This window comes from Pagrus major, chromosome 5 (genome assembly GCF_040436345.1).
Source record: "Pagrus major chromosome 5, Pma_NU_1.0".
Taxonomy (NCBI): domain Eukaryota; kingdom Metazoa; phylum Chordata; class Actinopteri; order Spariformes; family Sparidae; genus Pagrus; species Pagrus major.
In genome coordinates, this window is record NC_133219.1 from 38,149,289 (window position 1) to 38,174,184 (window position 24,896).

The following is a 24,896-nucleotide window of genomic DNA, read 5'->3' on the forward strand; positions in this document are numbered from 1 at the left end:
CATTGCGGTACCTAGGTAGGTTTTTTTTTTTTTTTTTTTTCCCCAGTTGTCAACATTTTCCACCATGGGTTGTCTTTGTGAAAGGCCAGAAAATAGCTTACCACTACAGATGTAATCAAGACAAGCTAGGTTTAATGAATCACTGTCAAATCCGGCACAATACATTAGTGAGCCTTGAATTTTTACCTAAAACATTCGCACTTGCACTGATTGTCTCTCTGTGAGGAGCTTTGTCTCTGCTGGATTTGATTATTAGACTTTTCTACCCTCTGTTTTGCCTCCTATGGACGTAACTTTCCCTCCGTGATTTAAATGAAACACAACATACTTGACAACCGGCTTATGTCATAATCCTCCGTGCTTTGTCTTTTTTACAGATTTGTTGCCACCACTGGCGTCCATTTTTCTTGCCTGGTTTATCCCTCACCCAGCACGGTCTGAAGGGACCACTCCCTGCAGGCTTTGCTGCAACACACTTGCATAAACCCGAGACCTCTTAACACAGTATATATATCATGTGAGGCCTCCGCTACAGACGCTGACAGACTCCATCTTTGTCAGAAAAGGCAGAGACTTATTGTAAGCCAAAGGACATTTGAGTTTCACAGCTTATTTTTTTTTTTCTTCTCGCTGTTCAGCAGTTCATTGAGCTTCAAGTGCATTTACTGACTGCCAATAGGCTGCAGGTCCATCCTGTTAGAGCCAATAAACTTCTTGTGTCTTGGTCTTTTGTTCTTGGATCAAAAGTCACCAAGATTGCTTTCCCCTCTCAGATTGACTCGAGCACGCCAGGACTGGTTCCTACGCTCAAAATCCCTCTTTCCTGCCCCTCCAGCCTCCAATGACAGCACCGCCCTCCCCAGGGGAAACTCATCAATTATGGCTGGATGTTTGACTGGCAGAGGCTTAATGACAGGAGCTCTGTATTGACCTGACTGCCACACACTGAAAATTCGGTCCCAATCGTCTTTTTTTTAAAAAAAAAACCTGTCAAATGATTATAGGCAAACTCGTCTTTGCACAGCGAGGTGAACTCGCTTTTGCCCCTTTTTTAAGTGTTCAAGTCATCAGAAACATCTGCATGTTCATGCAAATGATCTCATGAAGGATGGAGCTCAACATAATGGAGTGAGATAAGTGAATTTTATCAGGGATCTCAGTGGTGCCCTGGTTGTAGGTTGAAATGGATCACATCTGATTAGGAAAGCAGAGGAAAAAATCTTCTTGAGTATCTTTTGTCTCCTGAGATAGCTTTGCGAAACACTACATTGTGGAGTTCCTCCCCATCATCAATCTGAGGAAGACAACCAAAGTAGCAAACAGTCTGTTCTGCTTCACTTCTTTCCAGAAAGACAGACAGTAGGTTTCATTTGATGGGCCGTTGCCCAGGCTCCCCTCCCTCGTAATGGTCTAGAAACTGTGGGGGTGCTTTCAAAATAACCATGCCATTATGATAGCACTGTTTGGCTTGCATACAGCAAGAGCACTCACCATTCTCATCAGCTGAGCCGCAATAAAAAAAAAAGTGAACCCAGCTCTACGCCGAGGCCACTGAGGCACAGGCGGACTTAGAATCACCACACTGTTATATCTTAAGTACTTATAAAATCCACTCAAAGTCACTTCTAGAGGAATTTTCTCTTGGCAAGATTAGCCGGTCTGGGGCCATTTGAATCTAGTGGAGGTTGGCCAGCTTCTGAAAGCCCACTCTCTAATCTCCAGGAAGGCTCATCCCAGATGGACTGTAAGGACTAACAGGAATTTATAAAGTCCTGTCGCCTTATCCCGCACGGCTTTGGCCTTTTTCAGCAAGGCCATTTACCAGGAATGACACATTTCCCCACTAACCAAAATGCATCCTAAACATTTGGTAGGTACGAGACGAGCAGTGGCGGCAACCACACGCTTAATAATGTGTTATCTGTCTTTGTAACGCTGCACATAAATACTCACTGTTGCACCACGGCTGAAAATAGTTCCCATCGAATGCACTGATACTTTTTTGAGTCAGGTTTTCTAGAAACTATAGTGTCCAGCTGTATTAGAAGCCTTTTTAAAATAAATACAACTTTTTTTTGTAAAGATTAAATTCTTCAGCGGGCGTGAAACAGCCCGAGGGCTGAGTGCCACAGACTGGGTGAAGTCAGAAAGTATCGTGAGACGGAGGAACACACTGGTTGATTTAGTCTTTTTGTTCAAATTGTTGTCAATAAAAAAAGAAATATAGAGTAACTTATTGACGTATCCTTTAAATCCACTTGTGTTCATATTTCTATGACAAGTGACCTCCTGTGGCCGTGCAGATAACGACTGTCTGAGAAAAAGAGGGTGAAAGTATCTTAATTTTCTTGAGCGCTGCAAAACTCTGGAGGGATGGTGGGTGTGAAAGTAGTTGACCCATGACCACAAGCTCTTCCTAACCTTTACCAACTAGTTTGGCAATGCACTGATGAATAATGTCGTCCTGCAGGAAGCACTCGTATGCATTTTTGATGGCAATGACAGATGACTTATTGTGTCACTTTCGAGGACTTGTTGGCAATGTGTCATCTCTCTGAACTTTACAGATCCGTTGTTGCCACTGGAGTGTTATTACTTGGCTGACAGAGTGCAGAGCATCACAGTTAAATGTGACCACCAGGTGACTTTTAGTGCTTAGGTACTAAAAGTCAGGCACGCTGGCAAGTTGTAGTCTTCAGGGATCGGCTGATTATCGGCCTGGCGGGTTATCGGATCCAATATCAACGTAGTGGAGTAAAAAGTACAATATAGAAGTACTTCTCAATTGTACTTAAGTACAGTGCAGCTCCTGTTCACATCCAGTGGTGAAGCAAACTAGCATCTTGCCGTTGAACATTGGTTAAAGCCAAAACCGAAAGTAAAGATGTGTGTTTGACCCCTCAAACGGACCAGCAAAAGAGCGTTAGCTTAGCTTCACATCCTGCGCTTTGCCTGCATTTGTGACTGTGTCAACTGCATCGACTGTGTCTTCTTTAAAAAGATGGGGGATATTTTACAACAATAGCTTTATCCTGGTGGCTTTTTGGAGGTAGACGGGGTTGTCTAGTACTCAGACGGTCGCTGATTTGAATCCCTGGATCCTCTGGCTGCATGTGGGAAGTATCCTTGAGCAAGATACTGAACCCCAAATCGCTACCGATGAGCAGGTCGGCACCTGCCATCAGTGTATGAATGTGTGTGTGAATGGGTGAATGTGACAAGTGTTGCAAAGCGCTTTGAGTGGTCAGTAGACTGAAAAAAACGCTATATTCCAAGTCCTAGTCCATTTTTGCGGGTTAGAGTTCAAATAATAATCGCCAAGAAAATACAGATTCCAGAGTTCAATAAAGAATAAATAAAAAGAATAATAAATAAATAATACCACTCTTTGGTGATTGAACAATAAACAAAAAAAGACAGAAAAGCACTATGTAAAACCCAAACAACCAAACAAACCCAAAAAAAGTATATCTGAAGAGAAAATAAACACCTCTCCACGTTGTCAGATACCATCAGCTGATCGTCTTTGTGCACACAGGATAAGTGTCTGTAGGTGCAGCTACGGGCCATCGGTAAGCTATCGGTCGCCTTTTGAAGTGAAAGTGAAGAAGAAAGAGAGAAAACAAGGAGAACTCTGCTTCCAATTCTGCTTTGATTTCGATGGCGAGCTCTTTGCGATCAGTTTTTGATCGCTCTCCTTGATTACTAATAATCGGGATCGGCTCTGAAAAAAACGGCAGTCAGGCAGTCAAAAGTGTAGCGTCTCACCTCAGTTTGCATATTCAGTCGTACTTTTTTTTTTTTTTGCCACTTTCTGACTCGTTAGTCCAGGGACTTGAACCAGCAGCCCTTCAATTAACGGCCTACTTCTCTGACCGACAGGCCGCCACCATCCCACGAGGCCGCCACTGTTGAAGTTTCACCCCTCCATTTTCTCTCTGTTTTTTTTCTTTCTTTTCTTCCTCGTGTGATGATTTATTAAATTGCCTTTAAGTAAGACTGCAGATTAATTAAAACACAGTCAATTTAATTTCCCGGCGTCATATATAAATTCGCAGTGGTAATTGAATCCCCTACTCCACTTTTTATATTGTAACCCGGCAGTTACAAGAGAAGATCCTCATCAATTACTGAGAATCACGGTCAAAATGAAGAGGAGGTGAATGTACAGTTGTCTGCTACAGCGCTGCTCAGTACAGGAGAGTTTGAATCTGTTTTTCTTTTCCTTTTTTTTTCTTTCTGTTTGCTGAAAGAGCCGGGAATTGGATGACTGATCGATAATATCGGATTTGCGGATGGCATGTGGTGCAGCTGAGTCCAGCATGAATGCAAGGTTCTGATGAAGGGGGCCCTGCTACACAGACAGCTTTGAATAGCGGATCAGACGCGCTGCCGGGGTGGAGCTCTTCATTTTTTCTTCGTATATAACACGGACATGTAAAGAAGCAATGTGCAGAGACATTAATGGAATAGCGATTAGGGGCTGTTGTTGTTGCAAAAGGGTAATTTGGTTAAAGCTATGGAGGGGCTTGCTGTCATGTATTGGAAATCTGTGCGGATCAATGTAAAGATCGGCGCAGGCGATGGGGGAGAGGGATTGAAAAAAAAGAAGGCTGAAAATAGATCTGACCTGTGGTAATTACGACAGCATGCAGGCGTTTGTACGTTTGAATCAGGTCTTGGCCGGGCTTAAAAAAAACAGCCTTTCATTTCAGGAAGAAGCTCTATTTGTTTGCAAGGGTGTTTGTCAGGTTATTGGGTCTCTACACGTGACTCACCCTCCTCCTCCCCCCTTCCTCTCTCTCTCTCTCTCTCTCTCTCTCCACCCCCTCCCTCTCGCCCCACTCCCTCCCTCACTGGCGCTCTATAGCCGTTGCAAGCGTATTGATTATTTCAAATACTGATTATCTAAAAGGCCTTCTGCTACTGTAGGCATTGGATTTATTTTGGCTTAATTATTTATGGGCCAGGGCTAGCTGTAAGTATTACTGCTGTGAGATCATGAAGGATTACATTGTTAATATTCAGCAGTGTATTTTTATTTATGTACACTCTAAGCTTTACTGGATGAGGCGTTGGCAGGCTCCCTAAAGTGCCGTCTCTCTCTCTCTCTCCCTCTCTCTTCTTCCTCTCAACGTTTTCTCTCCTCTTTTGTGTGTTTTGTAGAGGGAGCTAAACTCTGTAGCATCTGAGCTGGCTGGTCGACAAGAGGAGAGCGAACATTCCCACAAGCACCTGGTAGAGCTGAGCAGGGAGTTCAAGAGAAATGTCCCTGAGGTGAGTCTAACAACCCCCCCCCTCCTCCCCGATTCTCTCTGTCGTTTCCCTCATCCTCACTTCAGCAGGTACTGACTGCCTGCGTCTCCCCCGCACATTGTACCTTTGTACTGGGAATTATTTATTTCTTTTTGTAATACCTGCATTAACGGTGCACAACACTTGTGAGGAGTCAGGGTTAACACACCCCCCCCCCCAACCCTCCCTCCTCTTCCACTAGCTCAGTTAATATTTAAATGCTGAGGCCTTGCAGTATCGTTAGCCTCTGGCTGAGTGTGATGAGAGGCCAGGGGGCTCATTTACAAAAGGTAAGCGCAACTTTGCAGCTTACTTTTCAGCTCCAAAGCACCAGTTTATGAAAAAGTTATCCCGGTGTCAGAATTGGCAGCTGATATTGACTTTCTCCAAAATTTTTCTGTGATGCAACAGGAGCAGGTGTCTCTCCAAACCCGCAAGGAACGGGACTCTGACTAAACACAATCTGATGAATGTTAATGAACGAGCCGCCCCCCTCACTTCACCAGCCCTGCAACATGACTACTGCAAACACACTTTTCTGAAAGTGCTGCGTTTTTATTAAAGACAAATGCACAGGAGTTAACGAGTACAAAGAGCGCAGAAGTGTACATGTTTACATTTTCAAGATATATGGAACATATCCACATTAAAATGTTAAAAATCGACTGAACTTTGTTATATATTTTGTTGAGTTGTGTTCTTACATGAACCTAAACGTCTCCAATACAAAAAAACAACATAAGTATCGCCATTCTTGTCTCCCACGATTCAGAAGTGATTCACAAATGTCAAAAATCGATGTTCTTAATGTTAATTAGTGGCGGGATCTAGACAGCGTGCAGACGCAAGAGTTATCTTGAAGTACATCTTCAAACAAGGCAGCGGTTGCAAGCCTTTGTTTGACTTAATTACCTTTGCAAGACGAACATTACGCAGGTGACACGAGACGTCACGACGTCACGTTAGCGGTCAGCAGTGACAAACAAAACCAGCTAACAAGCTAACAGACACTCACCAAAGTATTCAACACGTTTAACAAACTCTGTGGTGAAGAAAATAACTCCGCTCAGTCTGTTTTACCTCAAATACCCCCGACTATAACATTAATAACACAGCAGAGCACACCCGCTTATTTTGTTATGCACATAGAGGCATGCGTGCTTTCAAATTAATCAATTCATTAATTGATGCTGTGATGCCTAATTAACTTAGATTGTTTATCTTAAATTCCAGGTGTGTCTCATATTGTATTTCAGCAGATTAAGGACCCCAATACAAAACACTGAGAATAGTTGCCCCCCTTTCTTCTCATTCAATTGATAATCAATTTTTGAATCCAGAATCGATTCTGAATCGAATTAGATCTGGTTGCCGGTCGCTATAACTTCCCAATGATTTGTCAGACAGTCAGGAAGGACGTCGGCAAAAGAGACCGAATACATCGTGGATAAAACTTTGATTGCATGCCACTTCACAACTTCACCATGTCATTTCTTTTAATGTTTTTGATTGAGACCCCTAGTGGCCGAAAATACTTACTGTGCCTTTAAAGGAGAGGTTAACATCTTCTTTAAAGGGGCTCTGTGAAACTTCTGTGTTGTGATCGTTAGTTTATGTTGGCGGACTCCATTTCTAAACTAACGTTAGCTAATATTGCTTTTGGACTGTCACTGAAAATCCGACCCGAGTCCTTTACAAAGAAATCAACGGTCCGGCAGCGTTAAACATCTTAAACAGATCGTCCACATCACGTTACAATCTGCTCACATATGGCCAATAAAACAGTGATTAATACATGTATATTGTTACATAGAGCCCCTTTAAGTCTGTGATAAACCAGCACTCAACAATGCAGGGCTATGTGTACGTTAAAGGAGTTCTTGGTTGCTGTATTTGTTTCTTTTGCCTTGAAATGATCCTGTTTTAATTGATTCCAATGAAAGAGATTAGGGATGAAAATCCACCGTCCTCGTTTTGCCAAAACGTATTCTTAAGTTCAGTTCTTAAGTTTAGCCAAATTAAGTGGATATCGGCCAAGATCACAGCGCTTTTGGTACAAAATTCTCTCTATGCACAACTTTCCCCTCTGAAGAACAAGTAGGTCCACGTTCACAAAGTGCTACTGAGAGCAGTGTCCCCTTTGTACTCAACACTGAAGTTTAATACTGGATTTAAGTGAGAGGCTCTTTTATTAGCAACATCACTGCTTCTCCTGTTTTTAATACCGCACTGGGAATTTTATTTTCACGTTTTCCCGTCTGTGCATCACGCTGCTATTCTTCAGCTTTACATTTTAGGATTGTGCCAAGACCTCATTCCACCTTTACTTTTTTTAAGGCATAATGGCAATTAAGGTGGATTGAAGTGAATACACGAAAAGCTAAATCTATGAATGATACAGATATGATTTTGTCCTTTTTCATCATCCTCTTTGAAAATGATCATCCATTGACATCTAAGCTGAAGTCAAAGAGAATATTTTTATATTTTATAAATGAGCCCTCAGGCTATTTGCTGTGGCTATGCTGCCTGCCTGTCTCAGCCCGAGTATGTAGTGTAGTGCTGTAATCTTGTCAGTATAATACAGGCGTTTAAGACAGGATCAGGCTGTCACCACTGGCAGCACAATCCCCTTACCTGAGGCTGTGGGAGCTCGCACAAGTCTGGATCTCTGAGCTCAAACGCAAGCTACTGGAAAGCCCCACTTTTCAAACATGCCCACTCAAACCCTTTAGGTTTAACCACTAATACCCACACCCCATAACAACATACCTCACTCTCTCTCTCTCTCTCTCTCTCTCACACACACACACACACACAGACACACACACAAGGTGTAAGAGGAGCTATGGAAAGAATCCATTAACATTAAAGATTTTCAGTCCTCTTTCCTATGGAGCCGTTTGTGCCTCAGTGGGGCCAATCTGATTCCTAAACAGGTGGAGCATCTGCGAAAAACAGAAAATGCTGAGGCTGACTTTACTTTTTTTGTCTGTGCACAGGAAGTCCGGGAGATGGTGGCACCTGTTCTCAAGAGTTTCCAGGCCCAGGTGAGTCGCATGTCCTTTTTTTTTTTTTGTTGCATTTTTACAGATACATGAGACATTCACAGATTCAGCAGAAGCAAACATAGGAGCACTGGACAAAAGTAGCCGTAGCATTGATGATTTCATAAATCCTTGCTCCACATTATGATTCACTGAAACAGGAGACAGTCCTGCTGGATATTGTGTATACATTGACCAGCGCAGACGACCGTGCCTCTGGAACGGATGATTTGATAGATAGCGAGAGGAATCCATGGCGTACTTTTCATCTTACTGCTCATCTGGTGCTTATTGACTGATGCCTTTTCTGTCAAAGTGAAGTAGCATCTATCTGCCATTAGATGATCAGATATCTGGCTTCTCATATTTTCTTGGCCCGAGACAAGCCCTCATTTCCTGTTGTGATGGTGCATTTCGCCGTGCCCCCTCTGACGTCGCCATATTGAAAAAGTCATCTGATACCTACCCAAGACTCTGCTCCGGCCATTAAACCAAGGTCATAAATCACATTTGTGAGCTGCGTTATGGTCCGCAAAGCAGAAGGCTTATGGAAATGATACCACAAATATGTTTCCAGTCTCGCTCTCTCCCCTCCAAACTCCCGCTCAGCGCTAACCTGAAAGCCCTATCATCGGTAAACATGAGAACACTCAGCATGGATTGTTCAGTTCTCTTGGAAGTGATTATTGGCAGATTCTTTTTAATGCTTCATAATTGACTATGCCCGAGCAACCCGTGTTCCCTGGCAGGAGCTATCACGTTCTTCAATACTCCGCTCGGCAATACTCCGTGGTTGATTTGTGTGCTAATTCAATTACTCTACTGTAAAGTCGTGCAAATATCAGACGCACCCTTCCGTAGCTTTTTATTGTGCAAACAGGAACCCACAGGATTAATTTAAGCACCATTGAAGTCTGACAACTGGGAGTCGAGAGATGTTTCATAGTAGATAAAATAGATGGCTGATAATGAGCGATGATTTTTCTTTTTTTTTCTTTTTTTTTCTTGTTAGCTGCAGGCCTCTCTGGGTACCTCTTGGTCTCTCTTGTGTAACTTCCACAAGCTTCTGTTCTGCACATTGATAAGTAAGCCAGCCAGTCAGCCAGCCAGCCAGTCAGCCAGCCAGCTCGCGGTGGAAGAAAAAAAAAAGAAGCCTCGGCTATTTTTTTGATCTCGAGGTGCAGCGAGCAACTCAGCACACCATAATAATATAATCCTCTGGTGTTTTCTGATACACTTTGACCTTATTGGTAATGTCAAACAGCTTGCGGAGGCTTGTGAACTTTACCCAGCGGTAGTCTCGGCGACCTCAGTGTAAGCTGTGGGACCTCGACCTGCTGCTGCAGGGGGAGACTGTGAGGAAGAAGGTGGAGCTGGATGTGCTTGTTTGGCTGTGTGGTTTGGGATAGACTGAAGCTCCCCTGCAGCTGCACTGTACAGGTGGTGAACGATAGAAAAGTCCTGGTGTGTGTGTGTGTGTGTGTGTGTGTTTTGTGAAGATGCATATATGTGAGAAAGAACTGGGTCCTCTCTCTTCCACCACCCCCCACCTCCTCCTCCTCCCAGTTCGGAGGCCCAGAGGAGTGCCTCGTGGTATTTGGACCCTCATCATGCCACTTCTAAAGGAGAAGTCGGCTCCTTTGAAGTGTTTGCGACATGACAGGTTCTCTTTCTTTTCTTTTTCATTTCAATGTTCCCCACCCACTTTCTCTCTCTTCTCCCGTCCAATCTCGCCTTCTAATTATCGCTAACCAGGCGACTGATTAGAAACACGTTGCCGACCTAGTTTTTTTCCGAGGAGCTTGGAGGAGGAGAAAGGGTTAATCCCAGAGCTGGTGGCTGTCATTGGTCGCTTCCCTCCTTCTTCTCCTCTTTTTCGTTCTGCTCTCCTCTTTCTTTCCCTGGAAGTTTGCTAATGAGGTCCCGTCAGAGCTGAGGAGAGGTGTTAATTTGGCCTTGTGAAGTAGGAAGGAGATTAAGGACAGTGAGGAGCTGAGTTTACGGCTTAAAATACACCGCTGTCCTTATTAATCCACAGGGCCCTGGGAGACCGGCGTTTTTGGTTTTATAATGAACACTGTCTTATAATGAAGGTAATTTTAATAAAAATTTACGGCGAAGAAGAGGAGATGGTACACGTCTCCGTGGTCTCAGGCACACCTTTGGGGCTGAGGGATATGACAGTTATTTCTCAAATAACCGATCGCTGGAGAGACGGGCCCGTCGGACCGCGCCGTTCACACAAACTTTTTCGCACGAGATCTCGCCCGCCATCTGAACGCAACGGAAAGCAGACTTCACCAGGTCTCACCAAGACTACATGGGCTTCTCAATGCAATTTACACCTCCCTCTCACTTTAAAGTGTAAACTCCCCTCAGGATAAACCTTTGTGAGGCAGGGGAGAACGGAAAAAAACACAGTGACGGATTTCTCGTACGTCTGTTGCCTCTTTCTTTTTTTTTTTCTCTCTTCGGCAGCGACAGATTCCTCCATCTACATCCAATCTGAATATCAGGCCCGAATTAACCAGTCATTCTATTTTTCTCCTCTCCTCTTGATGTCGTTTGGTGCTCTCAGAAAAAGAAAACAGCAGTATGGGTCCCTAATTACTGAAACTTGCTTTACAATGATAATCCGTGGAGTAATTTAGCGTGCACAATGAGAGTTGTGGTGCTTGCGCAGATGGAGATTCTGATAAATAGTTTGTAACGTGTAATTAGCAGCTCTGCCGGTTACATACCATTAACCCCTCAAGCTCAGGAATCATTATTGGCCCTCATTATCAAGCAGCAAGGTACGATCGAGCTGACTAGACATCAAAAACATCAAACAGCTATTAAAGCGCTGCAAAGTGGGGGCCGGTGGACACCTGTTTATGAGTCTAACTGTGCCATTTCTTCCCCTGAGGTTGGGAAGTGATGATGTGGGGGAAGACAATGTTTTATGTTGTTGTTGTTGCTTATTTTCGATGAGAGCACGGGAGGTATTTTTGACTATACAGCAGCTTTTCAACTCCACAAAAGTGAGGAAAGAGACCTCAAAATGGCTGCTGTTTTTCACCTATACGACTGACGTGTCACATTAGAGAAAAAGAGGCAGATTTTTGCGAGCTTGTACTCGTGATTTGTCTCACAGGGACGATCGTGTAACTATCGGGTTTTGTCAGAAAGGTATGTTGTGGAAACGAAGGACGAAGGAGAAATAATGTACGACAGAAGTCATGAAGTTATCTGCAGCTAAATCGTGTAAATGCATCATGATTTGACCGGAGCGCTGGAATATATGAAAGCAGAGTGTTTCAGTGTTTGCAGAGACCTTGCCCCACAGTGCCTTGCCCTGAGCTCGCCCGCCATGCGGCGAGGTAGACAAACACCGTCTTTGATCATCCATCGAGAGACGACCAGTTCTTCCTCCTTTTGATTAATTCCTGAAGGAAATGATAATTTCTCTTGAATGTATGAATATGTTATGAATAGTGGAATGAATCAAAGAGTAAAGGATGATAATTAATTACAGCGCTATGATAAAAGGCTGTGGGTGTTATGACGCAAGCTTCCTCCGTGTCATTATGAGAGGCTCCGTAATTACCTTTCTGCACGAGCCAGCGCTCCTGGCGGCGCTGGCGGTGAGAGTGCCGCTCACTGAGTGAGTCTAACGGTCATAAAGCTTTTCCCTGCCTAATTGTCTGAGGGGCTCTATGGCACTTTCATAGATGAGGGACTGCGCCGTTAGGAGAAATGCTCGGCAACGCTACAGCTTTTCCAGCTCAATGAAGACAGATCTTCATCATGGGCTAAACCTCGCGGTTATTAGGTACAGATTGCTTGAATGGATGGCTAACTTGAGAAGGTGGGGTCTGAAACAAGTGAGCAGCGGATTCACACAGCGTGGTGCAGATGCAGCTGCTAGACTGCATAGTTTTAAAATCAGGTTAGTGTTGATTTGTATGTATATTGTACATTACAGGCCCATATTTCTGGGCCAATAAAACCAGATCCCTGCCTTCCAGTTACCTCTGAATATTCCCTTTGTGTTATTATTCATGCCCTACCTTATGTAAGGGGCATTTACGACACCCTCGTACTCCTCTCGCTAGCTCCCACACTCCCCTGCCTCCCCCCCAGCTATGACCAGACTGCTCCACACTGGGCTGACGAGGTATCTCTAATGCCCGTCTCCTGCTCGGCTGTCTCAGCCTCATTGAGCAGCAGGCCGGGCCCAGGATCTCCAGGCCATTACCTATTCACAGCACGTCCAGGCCTCCAGCCTATTGTGGGGAACATAATGGGCTCCAGGGCCATGTAAACCACCGGCTCTCTGCTCCTGGTTTATCACTTGTGTCCTCTTCATACTAAGGAGAGGGAAGGAAAGGGGGGGAGGCAGGAAGGTAGAGAGTGGGGAGGGGGGTGAGGGTGTAATTGGACATTAGATAATACCTTCTGTGAGTCTTTTACGTCCTCTTCATCTCCAGACGGGTGAATGTCCTCCACTCAAAAGGGCTGCTTTGACCAAAACTTAACGTACTTCTGTTTGCGTCTGTGTTCGTCTTCATCACTGTAACGGTTATTGATTATGATCAGTCAAAGGTGATGTGGATGATGGATTAAATATTGTACAGCCGTCCATCTTACCTCTGGTGAGGGCTGGAAAACAATCATAATTGAGATTATTTAACGTTATTGTGCATTTATTTAACTTTTTAATAAACTTTATAATGGTCCTCGAACTAATTAACTCTAATTCAACTGAGAAACAAATAAAAAAAAATAAATGTAAATGTTATTTTGGGTAAATAAAATGATCTCTCTCCCTTTTTGGCCGCTCCAAGCACTGGTACCAAACACGAAAACGACTGCTCACCTGACCGGAGAGAGCTCGACCAAACATGCCACAGCTGAGAGTGCGTTGGCACAATAATCATAATATAAAATATAATTATCTGACACTTCTTCTCATTTAATGCAAGTCCATACATTTACAAATGAACAAACAGCCCAGTCCAAAGCTGTTTGAGTCTTATTTCGAAGGCGGTGCACGCTCATCTAATTTCACAGATCTGTTTTACTTTTACCAGAAACACCATTCAGCAGACCATTCACAGTTTTTATATTCAGTTAGTTAGTTGTTGTTATTATTATTACTGTTTATTGACACAGTCAAATTGGTCCAGACAGTGTTAATTAAAGAAAGATGCATCTGCTAGTTATTAAAAATGTTTCAGTGTGAGCCAAACATTTGCACTTATCCCTAAATTGTAGGACTCAATTTAATGACTGTACAAAGACAAGAGGCAAATAAAGAGAGAGAAACTGGACAAGATAAAGGAAATATTAAATGTTTTCAACTGTCAGCACTAATGTTGCTAGCTAGCTGCTGCTAAAGTCTGAATAATTGGTACATTGTCTGGTTTTTGACAAAGAAACACGACTACAAAAACACTCCAGTGATCAAATTTCTAGCAAAAACTGACAAAGACGAACAGAGACGAGTCATAAATCACCCAGTGTAAGCTGCTGCTTAAGGGAAATAAGTAAAACTCTTCAGTATGTTGAAGGTGTGTTTAAGTTTTTTACATGTTACACACAGTCGTCTCACTTCAGAACAACATCTCTCGACCGTCACGCACCGGTCAACTTTGAGATTTTGGGCTGTTTTGCTTCTATAACATGTCGTTTGTCAGACTAGTGGAAAGAAAATGTCCATAATAGGTGTTTATATTCAGATTTTCTATGATGCATATGTTTGCAAATAAGTGCATATTTAATATTTAGTGGCCTGGTTTGCATATTTAAACATAGAATTAGAGCCTGATTTATCAGGTGGTCGATATTAAAGGCTGCCTTTTTTTCCCCCACAGATATATATGTATCAATACAACATGTTGCTGATATGAAAACTTATGTTTTTAAGAACATAATGCAGAAAACAATGCTTAGGTTTAATGCATGATAGTTAAATTCTCAGTTAAGTTTATTGTTTCAGTTGGGGGAAGACGTTTGGTATAACAGTTGATATAAAGTAGCGGAAAATCGAAGTACTCAAGTAAAATACCTTAAAAATTGTACTTAAGAACAGTACTTGAGTAAACTGCAAATGAATATCGATCCCAAATATCTGTTTTCAGTCTCCTCATAAGAATCAGTATCTGACCTGACGCCTTGTTTCAGTGCACTGATGTCATTTTTAAACAAGAAAGTTTATTATTAAACTGTAAAGATATTCCTGCCGCTACCATACCATCACTGCAAAACATGTCTGGTTATGTATATACCCTGTGCGTACATATATCGGCCGATACATCCCTCGTATCAGCATCTCACCCAAACATTCAGTATCAGTCAGACTCTACAAAACTTGTAATACAAACATTGTGGCAGTTTCAGGATATCTATCAGTCGTCTCGCCCTGAACAGCAAACACAGGTCGTTTCTGTCCGGCGTTGCGAACACATTTCTCTCCCCCCAACACGAACTGCATAACTCAAGAAATCCTGCAACATGCCATCAGTCTGCTTGTCACAAGTTCAGACAGTCACTTTTAAAATGAAATATCATCAATTCAGTAAATGACTGCATAAAAAAAAACAAAAAAAACCCCAGTAGTTGGGTGGCAGTATTTCACCAGCCGTACGCCACATCTCAGCTCCAGATTGGGCCCTTTTTTGAAGAAGTTTAATATATCTGACTGCCCTTGTTTGTTTCCTGCGTGGTGACTGATTGTTGTGATTCTGCTGGGTGTTTTTATGCTGAGACGCCTCAACCTTTCCATCAGCCTTTCCCAGTGTCAGTCTTATCCCTCCTCTGCTGTGCTGTGATCTGATGGTGTGTGTGTGTGTTGGCGTGTTTGTTTTCCTGTCCTGACTGATGCCCTGTCGGAGCGTCCCAGTTGGGTGTATTCATCATTATGGATGCGTGTTTAGAGCCAGGGATGCACACCAGGTAAAGAAGAGAGAGAGTGGGGTTGGTTGGGGTGTGTGGGGGGGGGATGTTATAAATAGGCACTTGGCTCTCTAGCCATGTGGAATTGATGAGTTTCAGCACATTCTGCTCTGCAGTGCCAGGTTTAATTTCTACCGTCCTGACAGCACAAACCTCAGAGCCCGGAGACGTCACGCCTGACTGCCGCTGCTGTGCAAATGTTAGCCATGTTTGAGGATGGACGCACGCACAGCGCCGGCTGCACCGCTCCTATTGGGCGTCTGACTGGGTGTACAGCCGCTCCTCTAAACCCCTGTCACCTTAAGAGACAGGCAATCACATTCCCCTCCTGACCTCCTCACCAAACAGACACTCGCCAGCAGCAGACAGTAACTAATCTCAGAGGCAGTTTCTAAGACCTTGCTCGGCTCAGTCTAACATGGTCAACTACTTGTTATGAGACAGGTGAGAGCCTCCCTCCCCTTTCCTCTGATCCCTCCAGGCACCCTAAGCCAGAGAGAGCAGCGAACACTAGCAGTAGCAGTAGCACTGTCTCTGAGGATCTCTGACTCCTGGCTCACTCTCAGCTGCTGGCAAGAGCACAGTCAAATTAGCCAATAAAAATGTGTGAAATCGGTGGCTCAGCGCCGGCGAGGACATGCCAGGAGAAATAAACATCAGCGCTCGCACAACCAGGAAAGGCTCATGCGAGGAGGAAAAAAGGCGGAACGGGAGAGCTGCTCCGCCAATTCTACGGCGCGATTCTCTGATTTTCAGGCGCAGAATCGGAGCTGCACAGACAGTCAGAGAGCAAAGTTGTTTCTCTTGCTCCATTGAGCAGCGAGACCCAGCCTCAGATCAAGCCGGTGGCAGCACGAGTCAAAAGAACATGAGCTTCTGTCAGAGGATACACAGCCCACATGTGCTGAAGTGATTTAATTCCCTCTGTACAACTGCGGTGTTCCCCCCCCCCCCTCCCCGCCAGCACTGCTGAAATCCTGGGAATACCAGTCTTCATTTCACATGATGCTCGGCTGTGAAGTTTAATTTCAGCAAAATCTAAACACGCTAATTAAATATCATAACTTTCTGAAGAAGGCTCTTGTAAAGGCACCTGAAATTTTAATTTAGACTTCAAAAGAGCGAAGACTTTAAAGCAAATCTATTGTTTTTCATTTAGACTTGCAATTTTCTTTTCTCTGCAGTACTGCGGTACGTAGTTATGATTGATCTGGTAATTAAAATATGCAGAGAGGGAAAAATATTAACTGCTCCTTTTTTTTTTTCCCCCACTTTTTTATTTTTTTTTTGTTTTAGAAAACAGCCGACACATTTTCCTTCTCTTTTCCACCACAGATAATTAAATTTTGCACATTGATGTTCTTTACACAGCATTCATCGGCCTCATTATTTTCCCATTTTCATCTTTCTGGCGAGAGATCGATAGATTGATAAAATGATGGAGCCTATCTTAAATAATGCAAGCAGAGAAAAGTTACACTCACTTTGCTGCTGGCTAAGTGTTTGAACTTTTATTCTTTCTTTCAAATTGTGTTTAATATCCCATGAAGGTAGGTCTTGCAGTATTACATTCTTGTGTAAATCATTTACTCCCCATTTTTGCTGTCCCTCTGCAAAAAAACCCAAAACAGATGCAGCTCGTCTCCGCTGTTAGTCGGCCTATGGTATATGGAATGATGCTTGTCAAGGCTAATATCCTAAATGATAAAGAAACTGGCAATTCAAAGAAAGACAGCGTAAAGTAGGCCAATTAGTACCTTGGGAACATTTTGCTAGAAGAGATAGCAGCTCCAAATGTCACATGCACGAACATTAGGACCGATTGTTTATAATATGACCTGACAGTTTGGGTCTCTCTAATATGGGATTAACTACAATACTAATTAACATGTGGCTCTATTAAAACAAGCAGCTGCAAGTGAAGTTACTCTCGTACCAGGGAGGGGAAGCAACTCTTCGAACGCACAGCGCACATTAAAGCGCCGCTTCTTCACCACAAATCAAATGTGTTTTTACACTTTAAAGAGATCTGCTTGTTTTATTCTTATTTTACTCTGGAAATACGACGTCCTAAATCACACCCGCCGCCCTTAAATATCTAAGCCCACAGATACGAGTGTTCTTTGCCTTTGTCACAAACAGATATATGTTTTAAAGTCCCACAGCAGGGCTCTCTGTTTCATCCCAGACATAAAGTGGCCATGGTGGCCTGAGGAGAGCGTTAAACACATCCTCAATTAAAGCAAAGTAACTTTGCATCTCCTCGTGATTTCTCCTGCTGTCCCTGTAATTGGGTCTCAGTGGATTTAGTGGGAGAGCTCCAGCTCTTCTTCTCGAGTGAAGGGCCCCCCCAGCCTGGAGTAGGGGGCTGTGGGGACGGCCAGAGAGGGGGAAGAAGCTGCTGGTCACCGGGCCGTGGATGCTAGCAGCTGGCAGGATGTAGCAGGAGTCAGCCGGAGCCAAACTGGAGGACAGGTGGAGTCAGCCGGGCTTCGGTCCTCACAGAGAGGCACTGTTTCACACTATACAGGAGACATGGAGGTTATCTTCTGCCACTTTGTACCATAGAGGGAAATATTGTACTTCACTACAAGATACATGTAAAAGAAAATCACATGATAAGCTTATAAAACATAATAAATTGGCAAAGATTAAATCAGTCCAGTGTCCGGTCGGGGCTTCTTGTCACAGATGTATTTCTACAGAAGAGTAATTTCCCATCTAAATTTCTCAGATGGTTTCATTTGAATAAATATTCAGAGGTAAAATTAGCATTCAAAGCAAAAGCAAAATTATAGAAAAGTCTCAAAACATGAATATAATTTTTTTGCAGCAGAACTTTTGTTTTTTTCTCAATGTTTTTGCCTTGAACATCTCAGATTGAACTCGTGAACCAGTAGACAATGGAGCAGTTAGCTAACAGATACAACAGTGAAGTGCTGCTTACACAGTCACGCACCAACATTAACACTTCAATGATGTCACTCACAGTGTTTTATAACTTTAAGAACATTAGTAACTTTAAGCTGTGACGGTTGAGGGGACGACCACGGCTCCACACTGATGCTATCTCAACACTTCCTGATGTTGGAGTGCGTCAGGTTACAGAAGTAGCCGTCGTAAGAGTTAAATGCTACTTAGTGATATTAGTTTTCCACTACGACACTGTAGCTGTCCCTCTACCGTCACTGCTTAAAGTCCCTATTTTGCTGCTTTAAATACTTTTAATGTACTGTAGTATGAAGAGACTATAGTACTTTTACTTAAACAGAGACGAGAGACGAGCCCCGCTCTCTTTCCCCAGCTGAAATCCCCCAAATGAGCGGTGCTGATTCTGTCACTACACCCCTAAAATGTTTTCAGAAACATATTTCAGTGTACTGTTTTAGATGTAATACGATACTGTTTACAACCAGACGGCCAGTATACTGTTTCTAGTTTCAAAATGGACGACGAACCAAAACCAAGCAGCGCCCAACTGACTGACCTTATTTCAGAAAAACTTTGTATGCTAGTGAACGGAGAGAGACAAATAATCTTTTACGATCCTGCTTGAATGGTGCCATGAACTGCACATGTGATGTTTGTTGATTTAAAAGATAGTATTCCAAGTCAATAAAGTCTCAGTTTGGCGTTAATAAAGTAATTTATTCATGTAGTTTTTTGTCAAAGCGCTCAGTGAACTACACCGTCTCGCTCAGCACCAACATGGCCGCCAACTGGGCTCAGAAAAGCTACTAAAAAAGATGAAAATCACAATAAATCTGCTCATACTGACAACTGCAGTTATGTGAAAGGAGAGTTGGTTCTGGTTCAGTTCTGTGAGCTGCTAACATACAGGAGCAGCTCTACAACGTTTAAGTTACGAGACAACGTCACTAACGAGACTGTTGGCTGTGTCGTCTTTATAATGACGTATTTTCAGTCTACAAAGTTTGGAAGTGCGCCGCAATGCATTCTGGTCGTTGTAGGTTTTCTACCTTTTAAACAAAAGGGAATACCACAGGCCCCTTTATCTCCGTCTTCCCTGCTCATGAGTCACTGATTTAAAAAGTATGTGTACTGCACAGACAGCCCAGTTTTATGCAAGCAGGAAACGTATTTCTTTTAAAGTAAAGTTGCTCAGTACTTCTTCCACCACAGCGGGTGGCTGTAAGAGGATTAGCATTATTTTAATGTATTTGAGACAACTGAGATGTAAATTGTGCGTAAGTGTGTGTGAACATTTTAATTGTATCAGTGCCACCGGTAATGAATATAAATAAATAGAAAGCAGGCGATTTAAAATAAAGTGAGAAAGCAGGTTTGCTTCATGGTGGAAATAGGGTTTGTGAGTGTGTATGTGTGTGTGTGTTTGTGGGCGTGTGTCTTCTTCTGGCGAGACATGTGAAGGACAGCCGAAGGTGCGGTGAGATCCAGTGATGGGCTTGTTTTATTACATCTCATATTGAGACCAATCTCTGTCCATTCACCTGAAGGACAGCCAGCTATTCCCTAACTAAATTAGCCAGCCGCTGTGGTGTGAGAGGGCCTCCACAGGCACACACACACAATCACACAGGCAGGTACAGGCAGTCACGCAATATTGTGTAGTTTTCTCCCCCCCCCCGCTCCTTCCTCCTCTCTAATGCCAGAACTCACACTTACATGCATAATCGCATGTCCCGTCCCTCACACTTCCACACACACTCTCTCCCCGGCTGGAGGCAGTGGATGTGGGGGTAATTGCAGTCATTGTGTGGCAGGTTGCATGTTTGTGCCCCCCCCCTGTCAGCAGAGGGGCCAGCAGACCTTCCTCCTCCTCCTCCTCCTCCTCCATGTTGGATCATGTGACACAGATCTCAGCACTTTTCGCCGGGCCCGGCTGCACTTCACAACGCATCCATCCCGGATGCAGGGAGTTTTTAACGCCGAACCGCTCCGTGGCTGAGAGGGTGAACGTTCTCTTCGTGCTCTCTCTTCCCTAATGAAATGTCTTTTGTACAGTCTGTTATATTTTTTTTTTTTTTGTTCACTCACGGCGGATGTTCTAATGAGGCAGAGCCTGAAATAGCAGTGGGGCTAGCACTGCAGAACTATGACATCCCATGTGAGAACTTGCCCAAATCACAGTGGCTGCAGCCGTGCGTCAGGTTTCTTTATTTATAACCCGTATGGAATTGTCCTACACTCTGAGCATATGGAGGGTTATGTAACGCTCAGCATCCAATAGATAACCACTAAAGTCAGGTCCTATATATAAAGCTTGCTGAAGAGTTGTTTCTGAGGCTGCTTAGGATTGATTTAGTGCTCCTGAATGTCTGCTTCACAATGATGTAACGAAAAGAATGAACTGCAAACTAAAAAACTATTGAAGATATAAGACGAAAGAAAGAGGAGCGAAGACCGAAACACACTGGTGGCGAAAAGTTGTCGTCAAGTGCTCTTGGAAAACCGGGAGACGAAGGTGATTTCAAAGGCACTCCAAAAAAGGAAAATATCAGGGGAACGAAGAGGGAAGTACTAAAAAAGCCTTTATTGTAGTAGCTGAATTATTAAAAGGACAATAATTAAAACATGTTTTGACCATCAGGGCTCCAAACAAACAACAGCATGTGGCCGCAGCCAATAGGAGTCACTCACATGACCCAGATAATGACACACCAGGTGAGACAAATTCAAGTTAATGAAGCGAGGAAACAACTAGAGATGACAAGACACAAAAGGTTTACATGCTTACAAAATACAAAATAGACAATATAAAATATATATAAATATATATAAAAAAAGCCCCTATGAAAGATTGTATAATGCTTTCTGTGGCTCGGGACCACAGGGGGGGTCCTGGGTCAAGAGATGCTTTCCTCTCCCCTCCATATCTTCTCACATATGCAATATAAATGTACATAAATTCAGTAAGTGGCCCGAAATCCAAAAAGTAAATGTGTGAATAAAACATGAAAAACAAATGTATCTTCCAGGAGAACTGAAGATAAGCGTGTTGCTGTACTGAGCCCGAACCGAAACACTTCAAATGAAATCTGATCAAAATTTTAATCTCAACATTTTCTTCCAGCCTCCGTTTAAACCTCCAAAGATTCTTTCTTGTAAAAAAAATAACCAAAAACTTTTAATATTCGCTTCTTTCTTTTGAAACACTGTCTAGTTTCACCTCTTAAAGGTGCACTATGTAGTTTTTCGTAAGTAATTTTAATCAGTAAACTGAAACCTTAAAGGAAAACACAGTTTCATTCTGTTTTACTTTGTTTATATGTGGCGGACCCTGCCACCTTTCTAGCTTCAAACAGTGTCCTGGGACCTTATTTTCCTCTGAGAACAGCTTGTTTATTCATTTATGGAAAAAAATGTAATATTTCTGAGTTTGTTAGCTCATTAGTATTGTAAAGTCTGAATTTCTTCTCCAAAACTACATATCGCCCCTTTAAATCCTCTGAAACGTTGTCGAAGGGAAGGTCACTCTTTGATTAACCTGCTCACAGCTCATAGACACGCTCCGTGTGATAAAAGGTTGCAAGCACACATTGCTTTTTTATTTGCGGTTCAGCACCAAAGAAAGTTTTTGAAACACCTGCACAACCACTGAATTGTTAAATATAATCATACTTCCACTAACTTTTAGGGAAGAAAGCAAAAAAAAATCTCTGGAGCTGATGCCTCAAAAACCACAACTACAACTTAAAACAAATACGTTCTGAATGCTCGCTAATTTTCTCAGCAGCTCGTTGGATATGAAAACAACATCAGCTCCTTGCTGTCATAGGCATCTTATCTGATTAGCCCTCATTCAGTCAAACTGAAATGCCACCTCGCGCCTGTCACATTGTATATGAGTGATCAGGCGGGAAAGCTGGTCATTACAATCATGACATCAAATGCCTGGCAGCAGAGGTCAATCAGCGTACATTAACCAAACAGAGCTCATTTGTTTTACAGCTTTTAGTGGCGTGTTGGCACCAGCGTACATGAGCTTTAGGCTGGCATCCAGCGGGCATGGAGGTCCTCCCAGCAGAGCGGGGAGCAAGATGGGCCTCGGCCAGCCCTCTAGCAGAGGAATATGAAGGAGACAGAGAGTGGAGTGTTAATGTGTCCCCTCGCCCCCCCCAGTGTTCAACCACTCGGCTGATTTATGCAACTGAAATGAACTCCTTTACACTGGGCATTCATAAATACCTAAAAGGTTTTGAAATGATGGTCAGGGCCACTGCCAGAGAGACGTCGTGCACTGTTTTTTTGCGGGAAATGATTTTGGGAAAATCCTCGCCCGCTCTCTTCTTCTTGGCCGCCGCACTTCTTTTAATCTTTTCGGTGTTGACGCGTCATCGCGCTGATGCATTAGCGAGGTGCGAGGTGGCGTGCAGACAAATGCATACCACACGCAGTCCAGAGATCACTCTTAACCTTCACCTGGTCCTAATTATAGCAGGCGAAGGCACATTTCGGTGGCACTCTGGTGATCTGTCATCGACAGGCCCTTCTCCAGTCTGGCTGGGAGTGATATCTCTCTGTAAAATATGTATGACATCAAAAAGCCTTAAAGGTTATTACAAATTAATAATGACTAGTGGGCCGAGAGCAGTAAAAAATAGCCTTCCCTTGGTGTCGTGTTTAAATGTTTAATTTAACATGCTCCAGTATAAATGTGGACTGCCTCCCAGTAATATGTGCAGGGGCCCCGAGGCCGCACCAGGCTGTCAGTGGTCTGGAACAGACAAACCCCGAGACCACCGGGCTCACGTGTATTAAGATCGACATTCAGATTAGACTGATTCGTGCAGACATGAACGCTCATCCGTCTGGAGCCGTCGACTGTTATCTTGAAAAGGCAGCGCTCTTCTCGCTGTGCGTCTCCAACAGCATACAGAATTATAAAAACACTAAAGGAGGCAGTTTTACTCGGATCAAGCGCAAATTCTCTGTAGACTCCGAGACATAGAAAAGCTCTTTCTGAGCGTTTCTCTGAAGCAAAGTCGAATCATTGGCCCTGAACCCCCCTCACAGTAATGTCTGAAGACACTGTACAAAATTGCCTTATTTATGCCTGTAATGTAAGCTGTCTGTTCTGGTGTCGCTCATTCTCTGTGGAACCGACGGCGGTGGCAGCCGAGTCTGGAGTGAATTTGCCGGGCGACTACCTGGGAAACATCAACAGTCATTAATTATGTAAAACTCTCCTCACAGTGGGAGCAGGGAGAGCTGCATACGACGGCAGCGCCCGCTCCTATTAGACTCAATGTACTCTACAATGAGCCCCCACTGCCTGGGGGCGTGGAGGGATTATCAGCCTACCGCCACGACCCCCCGTGGAAAGACACACACGCTGTACAGTGCACACACACACACACACACACAAACACAAGTTTCCGCACCAAAGTACGCTTGTGTTTAGCTGAAGAGGAGAATAACAGGAATCTCGGCGCTGTCTCTCCTCCCTAGTCACCCCATCATTCACTTCTCTCCTTCGCAGGTCCTGTTAGGTCTTTTTTTCTCTCTCTCTCCAGCAATTGTCTGCCTTTTCCGGCTTTCTCACTACAATGAATGAAATCGGCGAATCTGACAGGACAAATGATATGCCATGTTTGTCAGGAAACGCTGGTTCATTGTTGATAGCGCTGCCACCAACGCCGTGCAAGGTCTCCGCTTTCTCCGAACCAAATTACCCACGGAGCCGTCCTGCGCAGGGGCCTACCTGAGATCTTCCTCCGAGCGCTGCCACTGACAACGGCAGATTTATCAAGCAAATAATGGACCTAATTTCTGCACCATGTGTTTCCAATCCGTCTTTCGTTAGCTAACAGACGCAGGGATTGTTTGGCAGACTTCAAGCCGTCTCCACAGCGATCCGTTCCCTCCTTCAGCTGCGCTCTTCTAGCCGCGGTTCAAGGCTCGTTCATCAGCGGCTGCTCTTTTTAGCGGATGCGGCTTTGGCATGATGTTCCTCCATGCTGAAACAAAGGCAGCGCTGACACCTGTAATTAATTAGGCTATTATGCATTCCGCAATGATAATTGCCTCACTGGAAAGTCACCAGCCTTCTAAGAGGGAGAGAGAGGAGAGGTGGATGGAGAACGCTATCCATCATAGAGGAGCGCTCTCTCCCTCGCTCTCCCTCTCGCTCCCCCTCGTGTCATGCTGTCTCACCTTGACTAGTGTAGGCAGGGCTGGAGAAACACTGTCAACATGTGTCTGAGGGCGAGATATGCAGCTGTGCCTCCCCCTTGCCAGGGCTGCTCCGCTAGCGCCCTGCCAGGGTCCATCCACTCCAGGGCTTTGGCTCACATTGGCACAGTTACCCATGACACCCCATCTGTTGTAGCTTTGTTCACTAGGGCAGTACAGCACCGGGATAATGGGGGCACTTTATTTTTATAATTAGCCCTTACCTACACTTCTCCTCTCTTCTCTCCTCTTTACAGTTCTCCCAGCTCTGAATTTCCAGTCCAGGTGCACTCATTACTACTTTTTTCACAGCCCTCCCTTTTCACCACATCAACCGGGTGCCTTCATCTTAGCCTCAGCACGCCCCCGCTCCCTCCCATCGTGCCATGATAGATACGTTTTAGAGCAGACACACTCTCTTCAAGGTTTAGGTCATTCGCTGCATCAAACATTTGAAAG

The 24,896-nt window shown here is 43.9% G+C and overlaps 1 protein-coding gene across 1 annotated transcript in view; it reads left to right on the forward strand.

Moving 5' to 3' along the window:
* Positions 1-24,896, forward strand: part of cux2b (cut-like homeobox 2b) — a 95,694-nt gene that overhangs the window by 34,126 nt on the left and 36,672 nt on the right. Inside the window, exons 2-3 of the mRNA XM_073466260.1 lie at positions 5,167-5,277; positions 8,298-8,345. Coding sequence (XP_073322361.1) covers positions 5,167-5,277; positions 8,298-8,345 — 159 coding nt within the window. The remainder of the gene's footprint in view (positions 1-5,166; positions 5,278-8,297; positions 8,346-24,896) is intronic.